Below are 19,481 nucleotides of genomic sequence, written 5' to 3'. Positions count from 1 at the left end.
GACCAAATTTCAAAGCAAAGAGTGCAATCCTCAAGTAGGAAAAACTATAAACATGAGTCACTTCTTCTATTCAAATCCAATTCCTTCAAGCAGACATTGGGGACCTCCCTGCAAAGTAACAGGAGCACTGATTGACAAGTTTATCTATGGGAAGTTGCTGCCATCCAAGTCAATAATCTACACGAGCACTCTCAATGCATGAAAAGTCTAAGAGAACTCACCAAATGAGGACGTAAGCAAACATGGAGAATCTGTTCTCCCAGAGGAGACTGGGGGGCACCTTCTTCTATGGGCCAACATCCAACGTTTCTCTAAGAATTCTCTCTTCTACCTTCATAAATCCAAAGTTCTCTATAAAATTTAGTGATTTGAACAAGAACTAGTTTTCTCTCTATTACTGCTTTCTTCTCCAACTCCCCTCTCTCTTTCCACATTTTCAGATAGAATGAGATCACTGTCATTCATATTAAATTGAGTTCCTATCTGTCCAACCTTTAGTCTTAGAATGAAATTGGAGACATTCAGGAATGTGCTTTGGTGGAGACTAGTCTACCTGGTTCTACATGCTGGATTTTATATCCCCTGTGGGTAAGGAAAAGAAACAGGCTGCCTCCAGTTAGAATGCAGTCAAAAACTCTGATACACAAATGGAAAAAAAAAAGAAACCTCCAGGGTCAAGGGTCTAAAAACAGAAGCAAAGGGAGTGACATAAACCCTGTGATGATTTTCCACTTCTAAGTTGTCATCACTGACGCCATGCATACTTATCTCTGAAGCCACAATATCATCTGTAGACATCGGTGGCTACAACAAAAGCAGGGAAATAAACCCATGTCCTTACATTGTCCTCACATTGTCCTCATGTCCAAACCCCATTTTCCAAAGTTGGTTGTTGCAGCCCACCTCTGAATTGAATTTTCTAACCTGAGAGGGCCCTGCTTCCTTTTCCCTGACTCTAATGCATGCTCTCTACAGGTGATATGCTAGCCACATATCAAGCCCTGGTGATATAAACAAATAATTTTTAAAATAGCTTATTTATTCACATGTCTGTTAAACACTGGAGAAGAAAATGGCAACCCGGTCCAGTATTCTTGCCTGGGAAATCCCATGAACAGAGGAGCCTGGCAGGGTACAGTCCATGGGGTGGCAAAGGGTCGGACACGACTGAGCAACTGAGCAATGCTACTACTACTATTAAACACGTAGCACCTAAGAAAGGAACAAATGTCACAAATTGCGTTTTTCAACCTTTTCTCATTATCACCGCCCTTTAGGAAACGTTTTAGGCATTTTTTTCCTAATCATACTCCTTCATAAAATCTTTAAAAAAAATCATAAAATCTTCATAAAATCGTATATACAGATATACTATCAGTATTTATGTGACATATTCTTATAAAAAGAGTACAATATTTTTCATCCACCAAGAACCACTTTTCTCCCTCTTAAGGAGAGGTAATCTCTATTGAGAATTCGTGATCTTGATGCATGCAGCAATGGAAGTAATTATGCCAGAACTATTTAACTACTGATAATATTTAGTGGAATGTACATCACTAAAAAGATCGCCTTTCCTTTAGATCAGTAATCTGTATTGAAGAGCTCCAGGAAAGAAAAGTCTCCATCTCCTGAGATTCTAAAACACAAATCTTCTTCCTGCAGTGCCCACTACCTCTTTGCCTTACACAGAAAAAGTCTACAGAATTAAGCAGTGTCTCCCTCAAGTGAATGCCAAGCCCAACGAATGAGTTCTTTCTTCAACATCAAAGCATTTCATTTACGCACTAAAACACAAAGTCAACCCATTACCCACTCCAGAAACTAGATAAATGTACTTGCCTCTTGCCGTTTGAAGTTCTGGACATATTCTTCAAACTGTTCATCTTTTGTCTCATCAGCTTTCCCAAGCTTCTGAAGGACCTAGTTCGTGAACAAAACAAAATGGCTCTATTTACTAATGTTTTCAACAATCTGTGGAAGAAGGCTATTGTTTCACTCTTCTGAGGAGATCTCCCTCTTCGCACTGCTAGTTTTTCTGTTCTGGAATCATCATGGCCCAGTGCCTTTGGAGTTGGACAGACTTGGATTTTAAGCACAGTTCCACCACTCTAAGGCTGAATGACCTCAAGGAAGAGTCATGCTATACTGAAATATTTATTTATTCACGTATCTTTTCTCCAGTAGGTTGTACATGTGTTAAAGACAAAAACTAGGCCTTGTCTTTTTGTCCAAAGTATCTGGCACAATGCTTGATGCATAATAGTTGCTCAATTTTTTGTTAAACAATGAACCAAAGTTATTTGAGGAAAGTATTAACCTATTTCATAGGGATGGTTTTAGAATTACTGGAGCCAGGTACATGGTAAGTTCTCCCCCAGCATCTCCTGATAGACCCTTCAATTCAATAATTGCTCAAAGAAGGCCCTGGGATGCACAAGGCCCATATGAAACACTGGTCATCTAGAAATATATAAATGAATAAAACAAGGCCCCAGGACTTAATCTTAAGAAACTTATTATCTAATGAAGTAGACAAGGCAAGTTTACAAATAAATCAAGACAATCTGTCATAAGCAACATGAAGGGGTTACAAGATGTTAGAAGCAATATCCCTTCAGGGAATGCTGGTGGAGATTATTCAAAATGTGTTGGAATCCAGCAATTCCACCCCTGGGCACATATCTTGACAAAACTGTAATTCAAAGAGATACATGTACCCCAATGTTCACTGCAGCACTATTTACAATAGCCAAGAGATTGTAGCAACTTAAATACACATCGACACATGAATGGAAAATGGAGATGTGGTACATATATACAATGAAATGCTATTCAGCAATAAAATAGTGAAGAAATGCCATTTGCAGCAACATGGATGTACCTAGAAAGTATCATACTAAGTGAAATAAGAGAAAGAAAATACCATATAATATCACTTGTATGTGTAATCTAAAATACGGCATAAACTTATTTACAGATTTATTTTTATTTGTGCTTATTTACAGCACAAACAGAAACAGATTCATAGATATAGGAAACAAACGTGGTTACCAAAGGGGAAAGGGAGTGGAGGAGGAATGAATTAGGAATTATGCATTAGCAGAAACAAACTACCATATATAAAATAGATAAACAACAAGGTCCTACTATATAGCACAGGGAACTACATTCAGTGCTTGTAATAAACCATAATGGAAAAGAATATGAAAATATATATATACATATATGAATCACTTTGTTGTATACCAGAAACTAACATAACACTGTAATCAACTACAACTTTAAAAATGTGCTGGGAACTCCAGCAGAAAGGAATGTGGCAGAGTACATTCCAGCCAAGGAAGCAGCCCAAGAAGGACCACTGGAAAAATTATGGTGGACTGGGCATAAGTGTTTCTGTTTTCCTAGAGCACAGGACGGGGTATCAGGAGAAACAGAAGAAATGGTTCTCAGAAACATAGCAGAAAGTTATTCTGGGCCACAGCAGAAGGATCCTGAATGCCACAATGGAGATCACTATTTAAGGTTCCCAAATCTAGTATCTAAAACACTAACTTATTTAAGAATTTACAAAAGCTCCATAAACATTGCCTTCTCAGAATTTGTATTCCCTATAGCATTACCAAATATATTTTCCTGAAGCATAAACATATGGGCATTAAAACATATATTCAAACAAAGCACTTTCTATAGCTAAGTTTTAGGGCTTCCCAGCCCATTCAGTGGTAAAGAATCCACCTGCCAACGCAAGGTGGATAATATGAGTTGGATGACAAGGTGGATGACTGACATGAGTTCAGTCCCTGGGTGAGGAAGACCCTTTGGAGAGGGAAATGACAACCCACTCTAGTTTTCTTGCCTGGAGAATCCTGCGGACAGAGGAGCCTGGTGGGCTACATTCAATGGAATTACAAAAGAGTCAGGCAGGACTTAGCGATTAAATAACAACAATGGCTAAGTTTTACATCAGCCTATGCTAATTTGTTTCCTAAAATCAAAGATGTAATTTTGTACAAATTGAAAATTCCTTAGACCAGTTTAGAACGTCTTAAATAAACCTAAGTATGGAAGTATTTACCCAACAACACAGAGTCCTTGCAGATTCTTCCAAGAAATAAATTTTCTTTGGAGGTAAATAGTAATTATTCTAAGTATGTAAGTAAAAAATGATTATTTTATTCTACCCTAAAGCTAATTGTTTATAACATATGCTAATATTCCTTCTTTTCACATTAACAAACAAATATTTTTTTTAATTTATATAGACACATATATTACCAATTACTCAACTTTACTCAATATCATTTCACAAACCAATACCACATATGAATAATATGAAAGATATATTATTCCTCATTGCAAATTTATTATTTAAACAGAGTTGGACGAATCCAGTAACATAACTACTAAAAGGACAAATAACCACTCTATCAGCTAATAATCTCTTCTCAGTTAAGAGTTTCTTTGAGAGACAGAGCAGAAAACACTAAATTTTTCAAAGAACTGGACATTGTAACTAAGGAATAAGCTGATAAGCATAAAAAACATGATCAAACATACATATGGAACATTTTAAAGTTAACAGTTGTTATTCTTGGATGGTAAGATTCAGAGTGATTATTATTTTTCTTTATAATTTGCTATATTTGCCATTATTTGGTCATATGTTACTAAAATAATCAGAAAAAAATCATAAAGATAAATAAACAGGAGTTTATCATATTGATAGCCTATATGTAAGAGATTTATGTATTAGATTCTAGTACAAGTGAGAAGATTGTTAGTAACTGGCTGAAAGACTCTCCTCAAAAGAAACTGATGAGTGAATTACTATCAACTGGAAGAAAGATTTCCAAAGGCAGCCCTTAGGACCTATGTCTGATTCAGTGGTTCGTGTGTAAAGAGAGGGTTAGCAATAGTACTTACTTCACAGTATTGTATGAAACTACCAAGGATACACGTGGAAAGGCAGAGCTTTGGTGCCTACCATTTAACTGCTGCTGTTGTTGTTTAGTCACTGAGCTGTGTGCGACTCTTTTGCGACGCAACTCTTTTGCGACCCCATGGACTGTAACCCACCAGGTTCCTCCGTCCATGGGATTATCCTGGCAAAAACACTGGAATGAGTTTCCATTTCCTCTTCCAGGGGATCTTCCCAACCCAGGGATCAAACTTACATCTCCTGCACTGGCAGGCAGGTTCTTTTCTACTGAGCCACCAGGGAAGCCCAGAAAATAATTAATGCTCAATAAATGTCTACTCTTATTAGAGATGTTATCTAACCTGATTAAATAACTTATCAATGGCCTAAACTTACATTGGCAAAAGGTTGGGGAGGATATTGGATATGTTACATGCTGAGAATAAGGATTCACAAAAAGAACTTTAACAACTGAAATGTAACAAGGATAAAATGTAGGTCAAAATATAACTAAGTACCAGATTGTTGTATTCAACTTTCAACTATAATACAACATGATGGATGTTAAGAATACACGGTTTCTGCCCTTAAGTAGAAATAAGGAGTAATTTCAGCCGACAGTCAATATGAGTTGACAAAGTGATACTGTTGCCAAGCAACCTAACATAATCTCAGACTGCACTAATAAGCCTGAGAGATACAAGGAGAGCAGTCTTGAAAGCCTCTCTGTTGGATATGAGGGCGATCTGGTTGCGACATCTGTCACCCCACTGATCACCAGGGTTGATTCGGCTGATCTGGCTGGCTAGGCAGGTGTCCCCTTCCTCCCTCACCGCTCCATGTGCGTCCCTCCGGAAGCTGCGTGCTCAGTCGAAGAGGACGACCATCCCCGATAGAGGAGGACCGGTCTTCGGTCAAGGGTTTACGAGTAGCTGCACTCCCCTGCTAGAAAGCCTCTCTGTGGTGGACTCGTTGGTATACACAAAGATACACAGACAACCTTGAGCCAGCTGAAAGGGCCCCAGAAAGGCAGAGAGCTGACACCATAAGGTAAGAGGCACATCTGACACAGTACACTGCATGTTAGTCGCATGCCTGACCCTTGCGACCCCATGGACTACAGCCCACCAGGCTCCTCTGTGCATGGAATTCCCCAGGCAAGAATCCTGGAGAGGGCAGCCATTCCCTTCTCCAGGGGATCTTCCCCACTCAGGGGTCAAACCCCTGTCTCCCGCATTTCAGGCAGATTCTTTAATTAATATATTACCAGGGAGGAAGTACTACTATCTTCAGATACCTGAAGAGAACCAACATAAGGAAGAAAGATTGGACTTTTCCCAATAAAAAACCAAGATCAAGAACCAGCACAGAGTGACTTCCCTGGTGGTCCAGTGCCTGAGACTCCCCGCTCCCAATGCAGGGGGCCCAGGTACGATCCCTGGTCGGGGAACTAGATCCCCCGTGCCGCAACTAAGAGTTTGCATGCGGCAACTAAAGATCCCACATGCCGCAATGAAGACCTGGTGCAGTCACATGAATAAATTAAATAAATGGTATTAAAAAAAAAAAAGAACCAATATGGATAGGTAAAAGCTATATCAAGAAAATGGATGGGGAATACATGTAAATCCATGGCTGATTCATGTCAATGTATGACAAAAACCACTACAATATTGTAATTAGCCTCCAACTAATAAAAATAAATGAAAAAAAATAAAAATAAAAGATAATTCTTGGGAAAAAAAAAAGAAAATGTTTTCACCTCAAATTTCTATGTGTTCCTAGAAATTAGTTTGTTAGTGGAGGAATGAGATCACTGTCCTAGAGTTATTTGAGCTTAACCCAGAGTTAGAAGTTCTACAAAAGGAATTTATTCATTGAAAAGATGAATGGAATAAATCATATTTCAAATACCTTCTAATTCTTGAATCCATAATCAATGTGTAATGTTAGACATTTTCCCTAGAGAAGAATACAAATCTCAGTGAATAGAAGACAGAGAAGAATGCCTGTTTGTTTCTGTCTCTGACTGATATTGACTTGCTGAAGACTGCTTGCCAAATCCTGTGGTAGGGGCTATGGAAGAGCCAGCTGCGTCCCCCAGACTGTGGTCATTTGACAGCTTGAGCACGGGTGCTACAGCGGAACTAGGGCAGATGTGGCCAGCATGCTAGGCAGAGGGCAAGTTATGGGAAGGCTTCGTCTGCAAGCCTAAAGACTTCAATCTGCTTGGACAGACGGTGGGAAGCCAGCGAAAAGTGTCTCTTCCCTGGAGGCAGCTACATGATTAAATGTGTGCTCCTTGGTGACAGTATTAAGGACAGCTTAGAAGAGAGAATGACTGGAAAAGTAAGGCCAGTTAAGGAGCTATTTAAATAGTTTGGGCAATAAATGACAGCTGGAACTAAGGAACAGATAAAACAATCCTCATGAAGCAAACACACAGAACATCATGGCTTATAAGACGCAAAGGGTAAGGATAGAGGTGAGTCAAGGATGACCTCATTTCCACTGTGGCGGCTGAGTGGGTCATCTGGTGACAATCAGATGCTCTTCCCAGGGAGATGGGAATGGTTTAGATTTGGGACTGTAAAAGGTAAGAACCAGAAACACTCAGCAGAAATTCTGGATGGAATCGAAGGCTCAGTTGAGGCAGAAATCAATGGTGAGTGGTACCCATGTTCAAGCAGTTTCATGATTTTTCTCCAGCAGCCTTGACATAGGTAGTAAGATTGATATGCTACATAGAAAGTATCTAAGACACCAAGGACAATGAAACCTAGAATTGAGATTACAAAAAAAAAAAAAAAAATCCTTTTACCTTGTTTAATATCACAATATTTCAAAGTGTGTTTATAATTTAGGTGGCCTTTCTCCTTCACCTCACCACTAGTCGTACTGAAAATACCAATTAAGCCTGAACGGTTTGGCATTACTGATATTACAAGAGGATTAATACTATATATTCAAGCATCTGATACTCAGATTTTGACAACATGACACATCTTCCTCCTCCAAAGGCAAGAGGAAGAAATTCCAAGCCTGGTGCATTTTGGTTTAGGATTTAGGTCTTAGATGATTTCACCTACATTGACGTTTCCTATTTTGACACAATAGGATTTCTGCTGTTACTTTTGTTGCTAAAGGTTTTCAAATGAAAAATAATATTATAAGTTGAAGTTACTTTTTCAAACTGCCTTTCCTTTCAGTGAGATTCTGAAATATTCCTATAGGGCTGACTGGGTGCTTAGCTTCTCACTCTCAGCCCTAAGTTCAGAAGTTCTGATCTGATTCTGAAAGACACTATGACACGGGCAAATAAAAATTAAATAGAAAAAGGGGCTTCCCTGGCAGTTCAGTGGTTAAGACTTTGCCTACCAATGTAGGTGGTGTGGGTTCCGTCCCTGGTCAAAGAGCTAAAATCCCATGTGCCTCTGAGCCAAAAAACCAAAACATAAAGCAGAAGCAATACTGTAACAAATTCAGTAATGCTCCACATCAAAATCTTTTTAAAAAAAATAAACAGGAAGGAAAAGCAAGGCTATGGCAACTTGGACCATTTCAACTAATAAATCTTCTTTCAGTGTCTCCAAAGCAGTTAGTTGTTCAGCTTAGATTACAATGGCTGCCCCAATGATGTGAATCTCACATACTTTTCTAGAGCAAGTGTTCACGTGTAAAGTGTCCAAGTCAAGTCCCTAAAAATTCAGAACTCTTTTTAATTTGGATAGTTTCCTCTTACTGTAAAGCCAAAACACTGACCAAATTTCAAATTCTCAGAGACCAGTGCAAATTAAATACTGACCATTATAATAGTAATAACTTGCCTTCTATCCATATGTTAAAATTAGGAATGGAATACTGTGTACACAGCTTTCAAAGAAAGTAGTTGGCATTCAAAATCAAAGGCAAAAAATCACAAGCTTCCATTCCACATGGAAACCCCTTTTTTTAATTAGGGGAAGGATCTAAGAAAGTCAAGAAATTTATGACTCTAACCAAGAAAACCAGTCCTGTGATCCAAAGTGGGAAACTGATAAGAGAAGGGAATGCAGAAATGCAGACAACAAAGTAATTCAAGATGAAAGCCATTGGGGGTGTCAGAGACACATTTTTATGTACAGCTTGATATTGCGATGAGGGTGACGGTTGAAAGAATTCTGCAGGATTGGCCTCCAGGATGCCCTAGAGAGATTCATGCATTTGATTAGGGCTTAGACCAGACAAGCTTCCAGCTCTGGGTGAGTCATGCTTCCTTAAACCAGAAAGTCAAAGTAATAACCCTACAATTTAATTAGAGTTCTCTAAACAAAGAAGTGTCTCTCTCTTCACATTTTCTGTATTTATAATAACAAAAAAGAGCATATCAGATTATGTATACATTATCCACAGAACCCAGGAATCAACTACATGGGATGACCATGGCCTTTTTTGGATAGAATGCAGAGAGTTGGTCTTCCACCACTGCCCTCGCCCAGGTGATTCATTCATTAATTTGTCTGTATACCCACTTATCCATTTACCAAGTGCTCACTCTGATGCTGTGCAAAGATCCATCACCTTGGACTGGCGGGTGACCACCAGGTACCTGCAAGCATAGGGGAGCTGCTTGTCCTGCAGGGTCCTATGGGCATGTTTCCCAAACTTCAGGATACTAGTCCCTTGACCTCTTTCAGCATGTGTTGCAAAATCTAAAGAAGTGGCTTTAACGTGCCCTAACTTGAGAGGAACAAGATGAGTCATCCTTTGGTACAATTCAGGTGCCCGTCAATGTCCTGAACCTTGCCCTCCACCTAGTCCTCTGCAGGATGTATTTCTGCACTGCTGTGACATCCACTTCTTGCCCTGGCAGATTTCAACAGTACATTAGCCATCACGTCATCAGAGCCTCTCAAGAGGTTGGCATGAGTCTTCTTGCTAATTCTGGGAAAGATTTTCAGGGAAGTAAATAAGAAGAGATGAGAGAGGAAAGGTTCACAGCCTTCCATCCCACTTGGGTGGCCTTCAGGCTTAAACAGTTTTGAGAATAACATATGGTAGAGAGAAAGTACAAAGTCTCAGACATAAGCAGATTTATCATTAAGTGGGGTAGCGGCCATCAGGAATTAGAAAGCAGTTTGTGGCTCAGATGGTGAAAAATCGTGCAATGTAGCAGAAAGACCCAAGTTCAATCCCTGGGTCAGGAAGATACCCTGGAGAAGGGAATGGCAACCCACTCCAGTATTCTTGCCTGGAGAATTCCATGGACAGAGGAGCCTGACGGGCTACAGTCTGTGGGGTCACAAAAAGTCAGACACGACTGAGCAACTAACACTGACTGACTGGCTAGAATGAGAGGAAAAAAAAGTCAGGAGACTGGAAAGGAGACAGAAGTAAGTGAGGTGGGCCCCGCAAACACGAGGCAAAGCTGCTCTCCATCAGGGTCTACCTGGTGAGGTACCATGTTTGATTTCTGCTCTCTGCTATCCTCCCCAATCCTTTACAGTTGAGGACATTGTAGTCCTCTGACTTAAAAAAAAAATCTTGTTTTTTTAAAAAAAAAAAAAAAACTTGAGGGATATTGGTGTAACAAAGATGAATGTATTGTGAGCTTTGGCATCCAACTCCTTCTTTAGGAAACCAGGGGCGCCCCTCTCTCCCTCTGGGTTGGGTCACATCATCTCAGGACGACTTTTCTATGAAACCCAATACATCTAGTATCCAACCCAGAATACAATATTTACACCAAGATGCAGTGACATAAAAGTCTGCTAAAGTCATCATGAAGCTCTAAGAGGGACCAGATTTCCTTTCTTCCATGGCTCCCCCAACAAGGACAGAGCACTAGCTAATGCTAATATTGCAGTGATCCTCCAACCTCATTAAATCATTCAAATTAATCCTCATGCTGCTGAGCAATGGAGAGATATTCCTCCATTTACCATGAGAGAAAACATGTCTGCCAAACCGGTGGCAATCTACCTACAGAGGACCTGGCACATGGCCATGGCAGCCAGGGAGGTGGCTACACCCAGGCCCTTCACTGGGGGCAGTCCTGTTCCTGATTCCTTCCTATAGACTCCTCAAGCCATGTTGGTGACCTCAGGTACCAGTGAAAGATGAATGAGCAATTTGAAAACTCTGATGTGCAGTACAAATATGAAGGCACATGCTGATTTAGGGGAATCCAAAGTCTACAAAACTGTACCCAGGATTTCATTTGGGAGCTGTGAACTGCCTAAGACAAGAGGGAGCTGATGGGTAGGACTCAGATGAAAAAAGAGAGTCCAGAGAAGAGAGGAAGGACATGTTCTTGCGAAAATGCCTCTTGTGAAAATGTCCCCATCTTAATAACTCCATAATTCCCTTATTAACTATTCTGGAAATTTAAAATACATCGAGCACAGTTCCAAAAGCATGCTATCTAAAAATTAATTTAAACAATGGTGGCCTGAATGGGAAGGGAGTTTAGGGGAGATTGGATACACATGTGTGTATGGCTGGGTCCTTTCCCTCTTCACCCGAAACTCTCACAACATTATTAATCGGCTCTACCCCAACATGGGCCTCTCTGGTAGCTCAAAAGCTAAAGAATCTGCCTACAATGCAGGGGACCTCGGCTCGATTTCTGGGTTGGGAAGATCCCCTGGAGAAAGGAATGGCAACCCACTACAGTATTCTTGCCCAGAGATTCCCATGAACAGAGGCGCCTGGGAGGCTACAGTACATGGGGTTGCAAAGAGTCAGACATGACTAAGTGACTAACACTTTCACTCCAATACAAAATAAAAAGTTTTCAAAAAATAAAATAAAAATTAATTTAATCCTTCCAAAAATCTTGTGAGTTAGGTTATAATGGCTAGCCTCATTTTAGTGATAAGAACACTGAAAACTAGATGGGTTAAGTAATTGACCACAGTCATAGAACTATATATAACTGAGCTGAGATTCAAAGCAGAGAGTTTGATTTCACAGTCAGCTTCTAACCACAAGGCTAAAGACAGTAGCAGGTAAAGAAACATAGCTTGGTGGCCACACTCTTCCCTAGGCAAGTAAGTCATTTTCCACTTTTTTTTTTTTTGCCATGCTTCAAAACATGTGGGGTCTTAGCTCCCCAACCAGGGATCAAACCCACATTCCTCGCATTGGAAGCATGGTTACTTAACTACTGGTCTGCCAGGGAAGTCCCATTTTGGTTTTGTTTTTTTTTTTCTCCTCCCTTCTATTGTCACTCCCATTGACTGTATGTATCACATTGCCAGGGACATCATTATAACAACTGCTGTACCCATACTTTTGTTAAACGGAACCATCCAACACCATCTCCATCCAAAATAGGTCACTATAGTCATTCAAATACCCGGAGTGAGTGCACATGGGTTACACAAAATATGCATTCTCCCCACTCTACCCTTACTTAGAAGTAAAGGTCCCATTGGCTTCAGATTGGCAAAAAGCCTGGGAGGACACCACCTCATTATAAGAACATTAGAGATCAGACTACAAATGTCTTACCAACAAGTGATGCAAAACAATAAAACAAAAAAACAACCTCAGGTACAGAGGAGTGCAGTATAGCCACTGTTCTAATAATTTTATTTGTTTATTTAATTTTTGCTGCACAGGCTTTTCTAGTTGCAGTGAGTGGGAGTCACTCTCTAGTTGTGGTGTGCAGGCTTCTCATTGTGGTGGCCTCCCTTGTTGTGGAGGACAGATCCAGGTACGCAGCCTTCAATAGTTGAAGCACATGCGCTCAGCAGTTGTGGTCCCAAGGCTCGAGAGCACAGGCTCAACAGTTGCAGGACGTGGGCTCAGCTGCTCCATGGCATGTGGGATCTTCCTGGACCAGGGATCGAACTTGTGTCTTCTGCAATGGCAGGTGGATTCTTTACCCTGAGCCACCAAGGAAGCCCTAGCTACTTGTTTCAAAGTGTTCTATGGGCAAGCACTTCACTGTTTCCCAAAGTTTTGGTGGAAAGAATGGTATGAACAGATCCTTACACCAAAGTCTGCGCTGAGGGTACTGAATATCAGGAAGGACACTGGCCTTCTTCAAACAAACTCCTTTTTTTAAAAAAAAATTAATGATGCCTTTGGTAACTTGACCCTTCCTGCCTCACATTGTGAATACAAAGAGAAAGATACAGGGTGCTTAAAGAACTTTAGAAATCACATTCTCAGTAATCTCACATTGAAATACCACCTCAGTTTCACAGGATTCCTAAACAGTCCCCCAAAAGCCACACAACACACTCCAAATCCCAGGGTTCATCATTACCAAGGATTTTAGAAGGACCCATCAGGATGTGTGGAGAAGGCAATGGCACCCCACTCCAGTACTCTTGCCTGGAAAATCCTATGGACGGAGAGGCCTGGTGGGCTGCAGTCCATGGGGTCGCAAAGAGTCAGACACGACTGAGCGACTTCACTTTCACTTTTCACTTTCATGTACTGGAGAAGGAAAGTACAACCCACTCCAGTGCTCTTGCCTGAATCCCAGGGACGGGGGAGCCTGGTGGGCTGCCGTCTACGGGGTCACACAGAGTTGGACACGACTGAAGCGACTTAGCAGCAGCAGCAGCAGCATCAGGATGTGACTCAAAGGCAATTTCACTGGTGGTGTTTACCTTTAATGTTTATTGATCCAAAACTAACAATAATCTGATTTTTTAATTTTTATAAATTGCAGGTTTGAATGGAAGTCAAAAAAAAACAAAAGAGAGAGAGTGAGAGATTGCTAATAGGCTGAAAACCAAATGGTATTCCAGTTTGTTTCTGTAGTCATTCTCTTAAGATCTGTCACAAGAAGGAACTCTGAGTGCCTTCATGATCTTTATTCACAGAGCACTGAACAGAGTGGCAACATAAGGTGCTCAGAGACTTGGGTGAGAGAGATGATGCTCCTTATGGCTGTGAGCGCTGCCTATCAGAGCACTCGGCCTCCTAAGCACTCAGTTGAAAATACTCACCTGCGAACATGCAATCTCCACAAGATACCAGTAAATCATGCAGCACTCATTGTTTCTGCACACATTTCTGTATTTTGTTTCTACACTTTGATTTTCCATTTCCTGCAGCTATTTTCAAAGTTGGATCTGCAGAAAGTGAATTACTAAAGAAGAGAAACTACTGACCAGTTTAGAGAAGGCCTACTTTCAGATTTAATCTGAGCTTCTGGAGCTGGAATCACCATGCTCGAATGGTTAGCATGGAATATTTTATAATGTTAAACTCAAACTTTATCTGAATATTTAAAATATTGAGGCTTCACAGAAATATTGTACTAAGAGTATGCTGCTTTGAGCTCTATCACCAGACTCTTTTCTGGATGGGGGAATACTTTAAGCACAGTTTGGAGTGTAAAAACTATTGCATGATAGGATGGGTAGGAAGAATACAGTTGTTTTCTATAGACTTTGAGTGATACTCATAGAAAATTTGAATAAGTGAAAGATGCTTCTGGTACAGCCTTCTACCAGCTGTTCAGACCATCTGTAAATACATGCAGATCCTTCTGTGGGGCATACTCTGCACTGATGCCTATAGATCCGCACTCCCCACTCCTCACCCAGTTCATACCTCTAGGGATTGCAACCAGCCCTGGCCTTCTGTCTTCTGGCTGGAGTCAACCATGGGAAATCAAGGCAGCCGAAGATGGAAGGGCAGAGGCAGAGAGGTCTGGGCACTGGTGCCCCTGGTCGCCTCCCTGCAGCTTGACTGCAGTCACATCAATCTATCTCTTTTCTGGTGGCCCTTTCAACAATTTCATCTCCTCTAACTTCTGATAACAGCTCCCTCCCCTTCCTCTTTAGGCCTGGAGGTCACAGATCCCTTCTAGTACCCTTCTAGACACAGCGGCCTTTCCTATCCCTTGCTGGTTTCCTGTGACCCTCTCCGTAAGTCATTGGGCTTCCCAGGTGGCTAAGACAGTCAAGAATCTTTCTGCAATGCAAGAGTGGGGGGTGGAGGATGATCCCTGGGTTGGGAAGATGCCCTGGAGGAGGGCATGGCAATCCACTCCAGTATTCTTGCCTGGAGAATCCCAAAGACAGAGGAGCCTGGCAGGCTACAGTCCATGGGGTCGCAAAGAGTCAGACATGACTGAGCAACTTACACTTTCACTTAAAATTCCCAGCTATCTTGAACTCTGTGGGAGAATGTGAGGGTGGGATGTTTCAAAAGAACAGCATGTATACTATCTATGGTGAAACAGATCACCAGCCCAGGTGGGATGCATGAGACAAGTGCTCGGGCCTGGTGCACTGGGAAGACCCAGAGGAGTCGGGTGAAGAGGGAGGTGGGAGGGGGGATTGGGATGGGGAATAAGTGTAAATCTATGGCTGATTCATATCAATGTATGACAAAACCCACTGAAATGTTGTGAAGTAATTAGCCTCCAACTAATAAAAAAATTTAAAAAAAATAAAAAAAAAAAGAAAAAAAAAAAAAAAAAATTCCCAGCTATCCATTCCCAACTCTCCCACTATCCAATTTTACCTTCCAACCATGAGCCTTAATGAACAAAAGCAACCCAAAGCACTTCTAAAAAAGCACCACTGCTGCGTCACAGTGTAAAAATGGTCTAAAAACAAACCAGCACAATCCATCCTACCAGAAACAATTTGCACGATCAGCAAGTCTAAAGATACTGATTCCACAACAATGGGGTTTTGCCAACAAGGACGCTTTTTAGGAACATTAGCGCTACAGTCAGCAAAGGATAATTCTCTTTAAAAAGTGTTTAGTAGGATGTTTTCAGCCTTAGTTTGAAGGCAAATTGTTCTTCCTTTTTAAAGGTTGCAGGACTTTTATCCCTGGCATTTGCACAACATCTTTTTGTTAGTGTTGCTTAGACATTGATTTTCCTCTGCTGAGAATTCAAGGTAATCACAACCAAAACCCTGGTAGGCTCATTGAGGAAATTGACAAGATAATTCTACAATTTATATGGAAATGTAGACACAGAATAGTCAAAACAATTTTGAAGAAAGAATAAAAAAGGATGCTACATCCCATGCCAAAGCTCTTTAGAGTCATAAAGTCGAACTTTCAGAATAGAAAACTAAAGCTGGAATGACTCACTTTTGTCCTAATAAAAAGGTGCTTTCCTTCAAAACCTTTGACCCTGGCACCAAGTAAATTCCCAGCAGAGTAAAAAGTAAACATCACCTGCAAACAACTAGCTTCTATATGTCTTATTCTATGTTTATGGGGAAACCAAATCCCATGCAGGGTCTCTGGTGTAAAACAGAAATAAAAAAATTTTTTTTTAATTAGGGCTATACTATGTTAGAAAAATAAATGACCATGACTCTAAAGCAAAACCTCTCTCTACAGTCTGCATTCTCATGAGATAATTTCTTTAGATTTTACTGACTACCTTAGTTCCATACTATAATATATGCAATACTATGGAAGTATTTTTCTGCGTTCTGTTTAAAAAGATCCAAATATGAGATCGCTTTGTAAAATGTTAGTTCTTTTCCTTCAACTCCAATGCTCCTGTTAAAGATATAATTTATAATATATAACATTTGATTAGTTAGCAGATGGAAGGAATACTGCAGTCTGATCAGTATAATGTCCAGAGAGGAGTAACCTATGAACACTTTCAAATCTTAGTGAACAGCTTTCAAGAATAGTCATCCTGATGAATTTACTAAGCAATAAATATAACTGATCATTTATCTGATGGAGTCCTTCCATCTTATTTACATTTCTTTAAATCCTCACCCCTCAAGTGGATCCTTATACCAGCAGCATCAGCCTTACCCAGCAACTTGCTGCTGCTGCTGCTGCTGCTAAGTTGCTTCAGTCGTGTCTGACTCATAGCGACCCCGTGGACTGCAGCCCACCAGGCTCCTCCATCCATGGGATTCTCCAGGCAAGAGTTCTGGAGGGGGTTGCCATTTCCTTCTCCAATGCATGAAACTGAAAAGTGAAAGTGAAGTCACTCAGTTGTGTCTGACTCTTAGCGACCCCATGGACTGCAGCCCAAGAGGCTCCTCTGTCCATGGGATTTTCCAGGCAAGAGTACTGGAGTGGGGTGCCATTGCCTTCTCCCAGCAACTTGCTAGAAATGCAGAATTTCAGGCCTAATTCTGGACCCACTGAATTGGAAACTGCAGTTCATCAGTATTCCTGGGCTATTCATCCATACGTTCAAGTTTGGGAAGACTGCTCTGAAAATTAAGACTTCAGTAGGTATTTCTACAGATGAATTTTTGAAAATTAGTCATTATTCCAGGCATTTGCTGTCAATGTAGGAAAAAAATCAAGATCATCAGGTTAAAGCTGCAATGATCATAGGATACAACTTGAACACTGGTTATTCAGAAGAATGGGTGGGGATGTCCCTGGTGGTCCAGTGGTTGAGAACCCACCTTGCAACGCAGGACACAGGTTCAGTCCTCAGTCAGGGAACTTAGATCCCTCATGCCTCAGAGCAGCTAAGCCCACATGCTGCAACTACTGAAGCACATGCGCTCTGGAGCCCGTGTCCCAAAACTAGAGAGTCTGTGCCCCGTCACGAAAGACCCCATATGTCACAACTAAGACCCGATGCAGCCAAATAAATAAATATTTTTGTAAAAATAAATTAAATGAATATGCACGATCTCTATTCAGCATTTCCTCCATTCTCTTAAAGCAAATGACTGAAAAAATTTCCAAATGGTTAAATATTCTGGACGGTTGAGTGGGCTCTGGTTGTTTGCAGTTTAATTTGCATTTTAATGAAGTGCTCACAATCAGGTTTTTTATAAAAAGATGATTCTGCAAACTGCTCCATAGGAAGCGGAATCATTCCGATTAGTCATGTCTCTGTCCACAATACGTGAATTAAATGCGAGTTTCTGGTTCAGTGATAGTCAACAACTTCAGATATATAAAACAGGAACATCCTTGAAGGTTTTCCTGGCTATCCCCCCAAATGGTAAGGAAGTCATGGCTCAAAAACCCTGATGGGTGCTCATGTCCTTTCATGTGAAAGCAACTGAAATCACATGGACCTCGGCCTCAATATTCCAAGCAACTCAGACTGCAAGTAAAGAAATTTTAACCTCATCAAAGTTGCAAAATAAGAACAAATCTATTTCTATGTCACATGTCCTAGGGTGGCTTAGTATGTAAAATAATAAATAGGCCTGAACCCAGAAGTCTGCAGGCCATACATCATTTACACTGAACCAATCTTTGCTTCTTCCTACAAAACCTAATGAACATCAGTGACCAAATGCCCAGACAGCACCAGGCTGTGAACAAGACACCGGCTTAGCCCTGTGCAATCTCCACAAACCGATGACCAGTCACCACCTTCTCTGAACATAATTATGGCAAGTGGGGATTTCTCCAGTGGGCTTGCCAGGTGACATAAGTGGTAAAGAACCCTCCTGCCAGTGCAAGAGATATGAGACACAGAGATGTGGATTTGATCCGTGGGTAGGGAAGATCCCCTGGAGGAGGGCATGGCAACCCACTCCAGTATTCTTGCCTGGAGAATCCCATGGACAGAGGAGCCTGGTGGGCTACAGTCCATGGGGTCAGACACGACTGAAGCGACTTAGCACGTGCACACACATGGGGACTTCTCCTATCGTTGCTTCTTTTTCTTTTCCCTTCTCATCTCTCATCGGGAGCTTCATGATAGACTCGTCTGCACAAAATGTACTTAAATTAGCTGTTAAAAGCGGCCATTACTAGCAGGAGGAAGCCTCATTTGTTCCCAGAATCCCTGCATTGTAACTTCTGCCAGGGGCAGCTCAGGTTACTGGGATCCATACAACAGCCTCAAAAACTGTCCTGCATGAATAATTCAACAAAAACCAGGCTCAAATAACTGGGGAGGAGGTATCTGGTTCATGACCCAGCTCTGCCAAGTGTAAGCCAAAGCTGTCTCAGCTTTTCCTCTTCTTCTCCACCATTCTTTCACCATTTAGGTGACAACTAATAAAACAAAGGGCTTCCCTGGTGGTCAGGTAGGAAAGAATCCGCCTGCCATGCAGGAGACCCAGGTTTGATCCCTGGGTTGGGAAGATCCCCTGGAGTAGGAAATGGCAACCCACTCAAGTATTCTTGCCTGAAGAATCCCATGGGCAGAGAAGCCTGGTGGGTTACAGTCCATGGGGTCCCAAGGAGCTGGACACGACTGAGTGACTAAGCATGCATGCAATGAAATAAAGCCATCTGTGTAGCACATTCACATCAAGACCTAATCTTTCACCGGCCCCAAAATCCATTCTCTACAGGTCTCTGCAATCAGCAGGACTGGCCCAGTGGACTACCTCACCCATGTTCCCTTGGCTCTAGCTTCCTGGGCCTATGGAGGCACCAGCAGGGTGGGAAAAAAAAAAGGTGGAAAAGGAAAGTCAGGTCTGTCTCTGCTTTGAGCTGTTTCTGGCAGTGCTATGACCTTTCACCCCGATGGTTCCCATCCAGAAACCCCTCCTTTAGGACTCCAGCTCTCACTCAATTTGGTGGAGCCATCTTCTTCTCTTGCCCCTCGAGTCCTAGCAGCGGTTACAGTTTCTTGCTGTTGTTACTGGTCTTTCATGATTCCATTAACACTTTCTCCCTTGTA

At 41.4% G+C, this 19,481-nt stretch overlaps 1 protein-coding gene across 2 annotated transcripts in view; it reads right to left on the bottom strand.

The window, feature by feature from the left end:
- The window catches only part of AMPH (amphiphysin), a 211,833-nt gene that overhangs the window by 106,682 nt on the left and 85,670 nt on the right, over nucleotides 1–19,481 (bottom strand). For both annotated transcript variants that reach the window (XM_043872511.1, XM_043872510.1), the window contains exon 2: nucleotides 1,843–1,923. In XM_043872511.1, coding sequence (XP_043728446.1) covers nucleotides 1,843–1,923 — 81 coding nt within the window. The remainder of the gene's footprint in view (nucleotides 1–1,842; nucleotides 1,924–19,481) is intronic.

The sequence above is a fragment of the Cervus elaphus genome, chromosome 18 (genome assembly GCF_910594005.1).
Source record: "Cervus elaphus chromosome 18, mCerEla1.1, whole genome shotgun sequence".
NCBI classification, from domain to species: Eukaryota; Metazoa; Chordata; class Mammalia; order Artiodactyla; family Cervidae; genus Cervus; species Cervus elaphus.
This window is presented reverse-complemented; position numbering and strand designations above follow the sequence as displayed.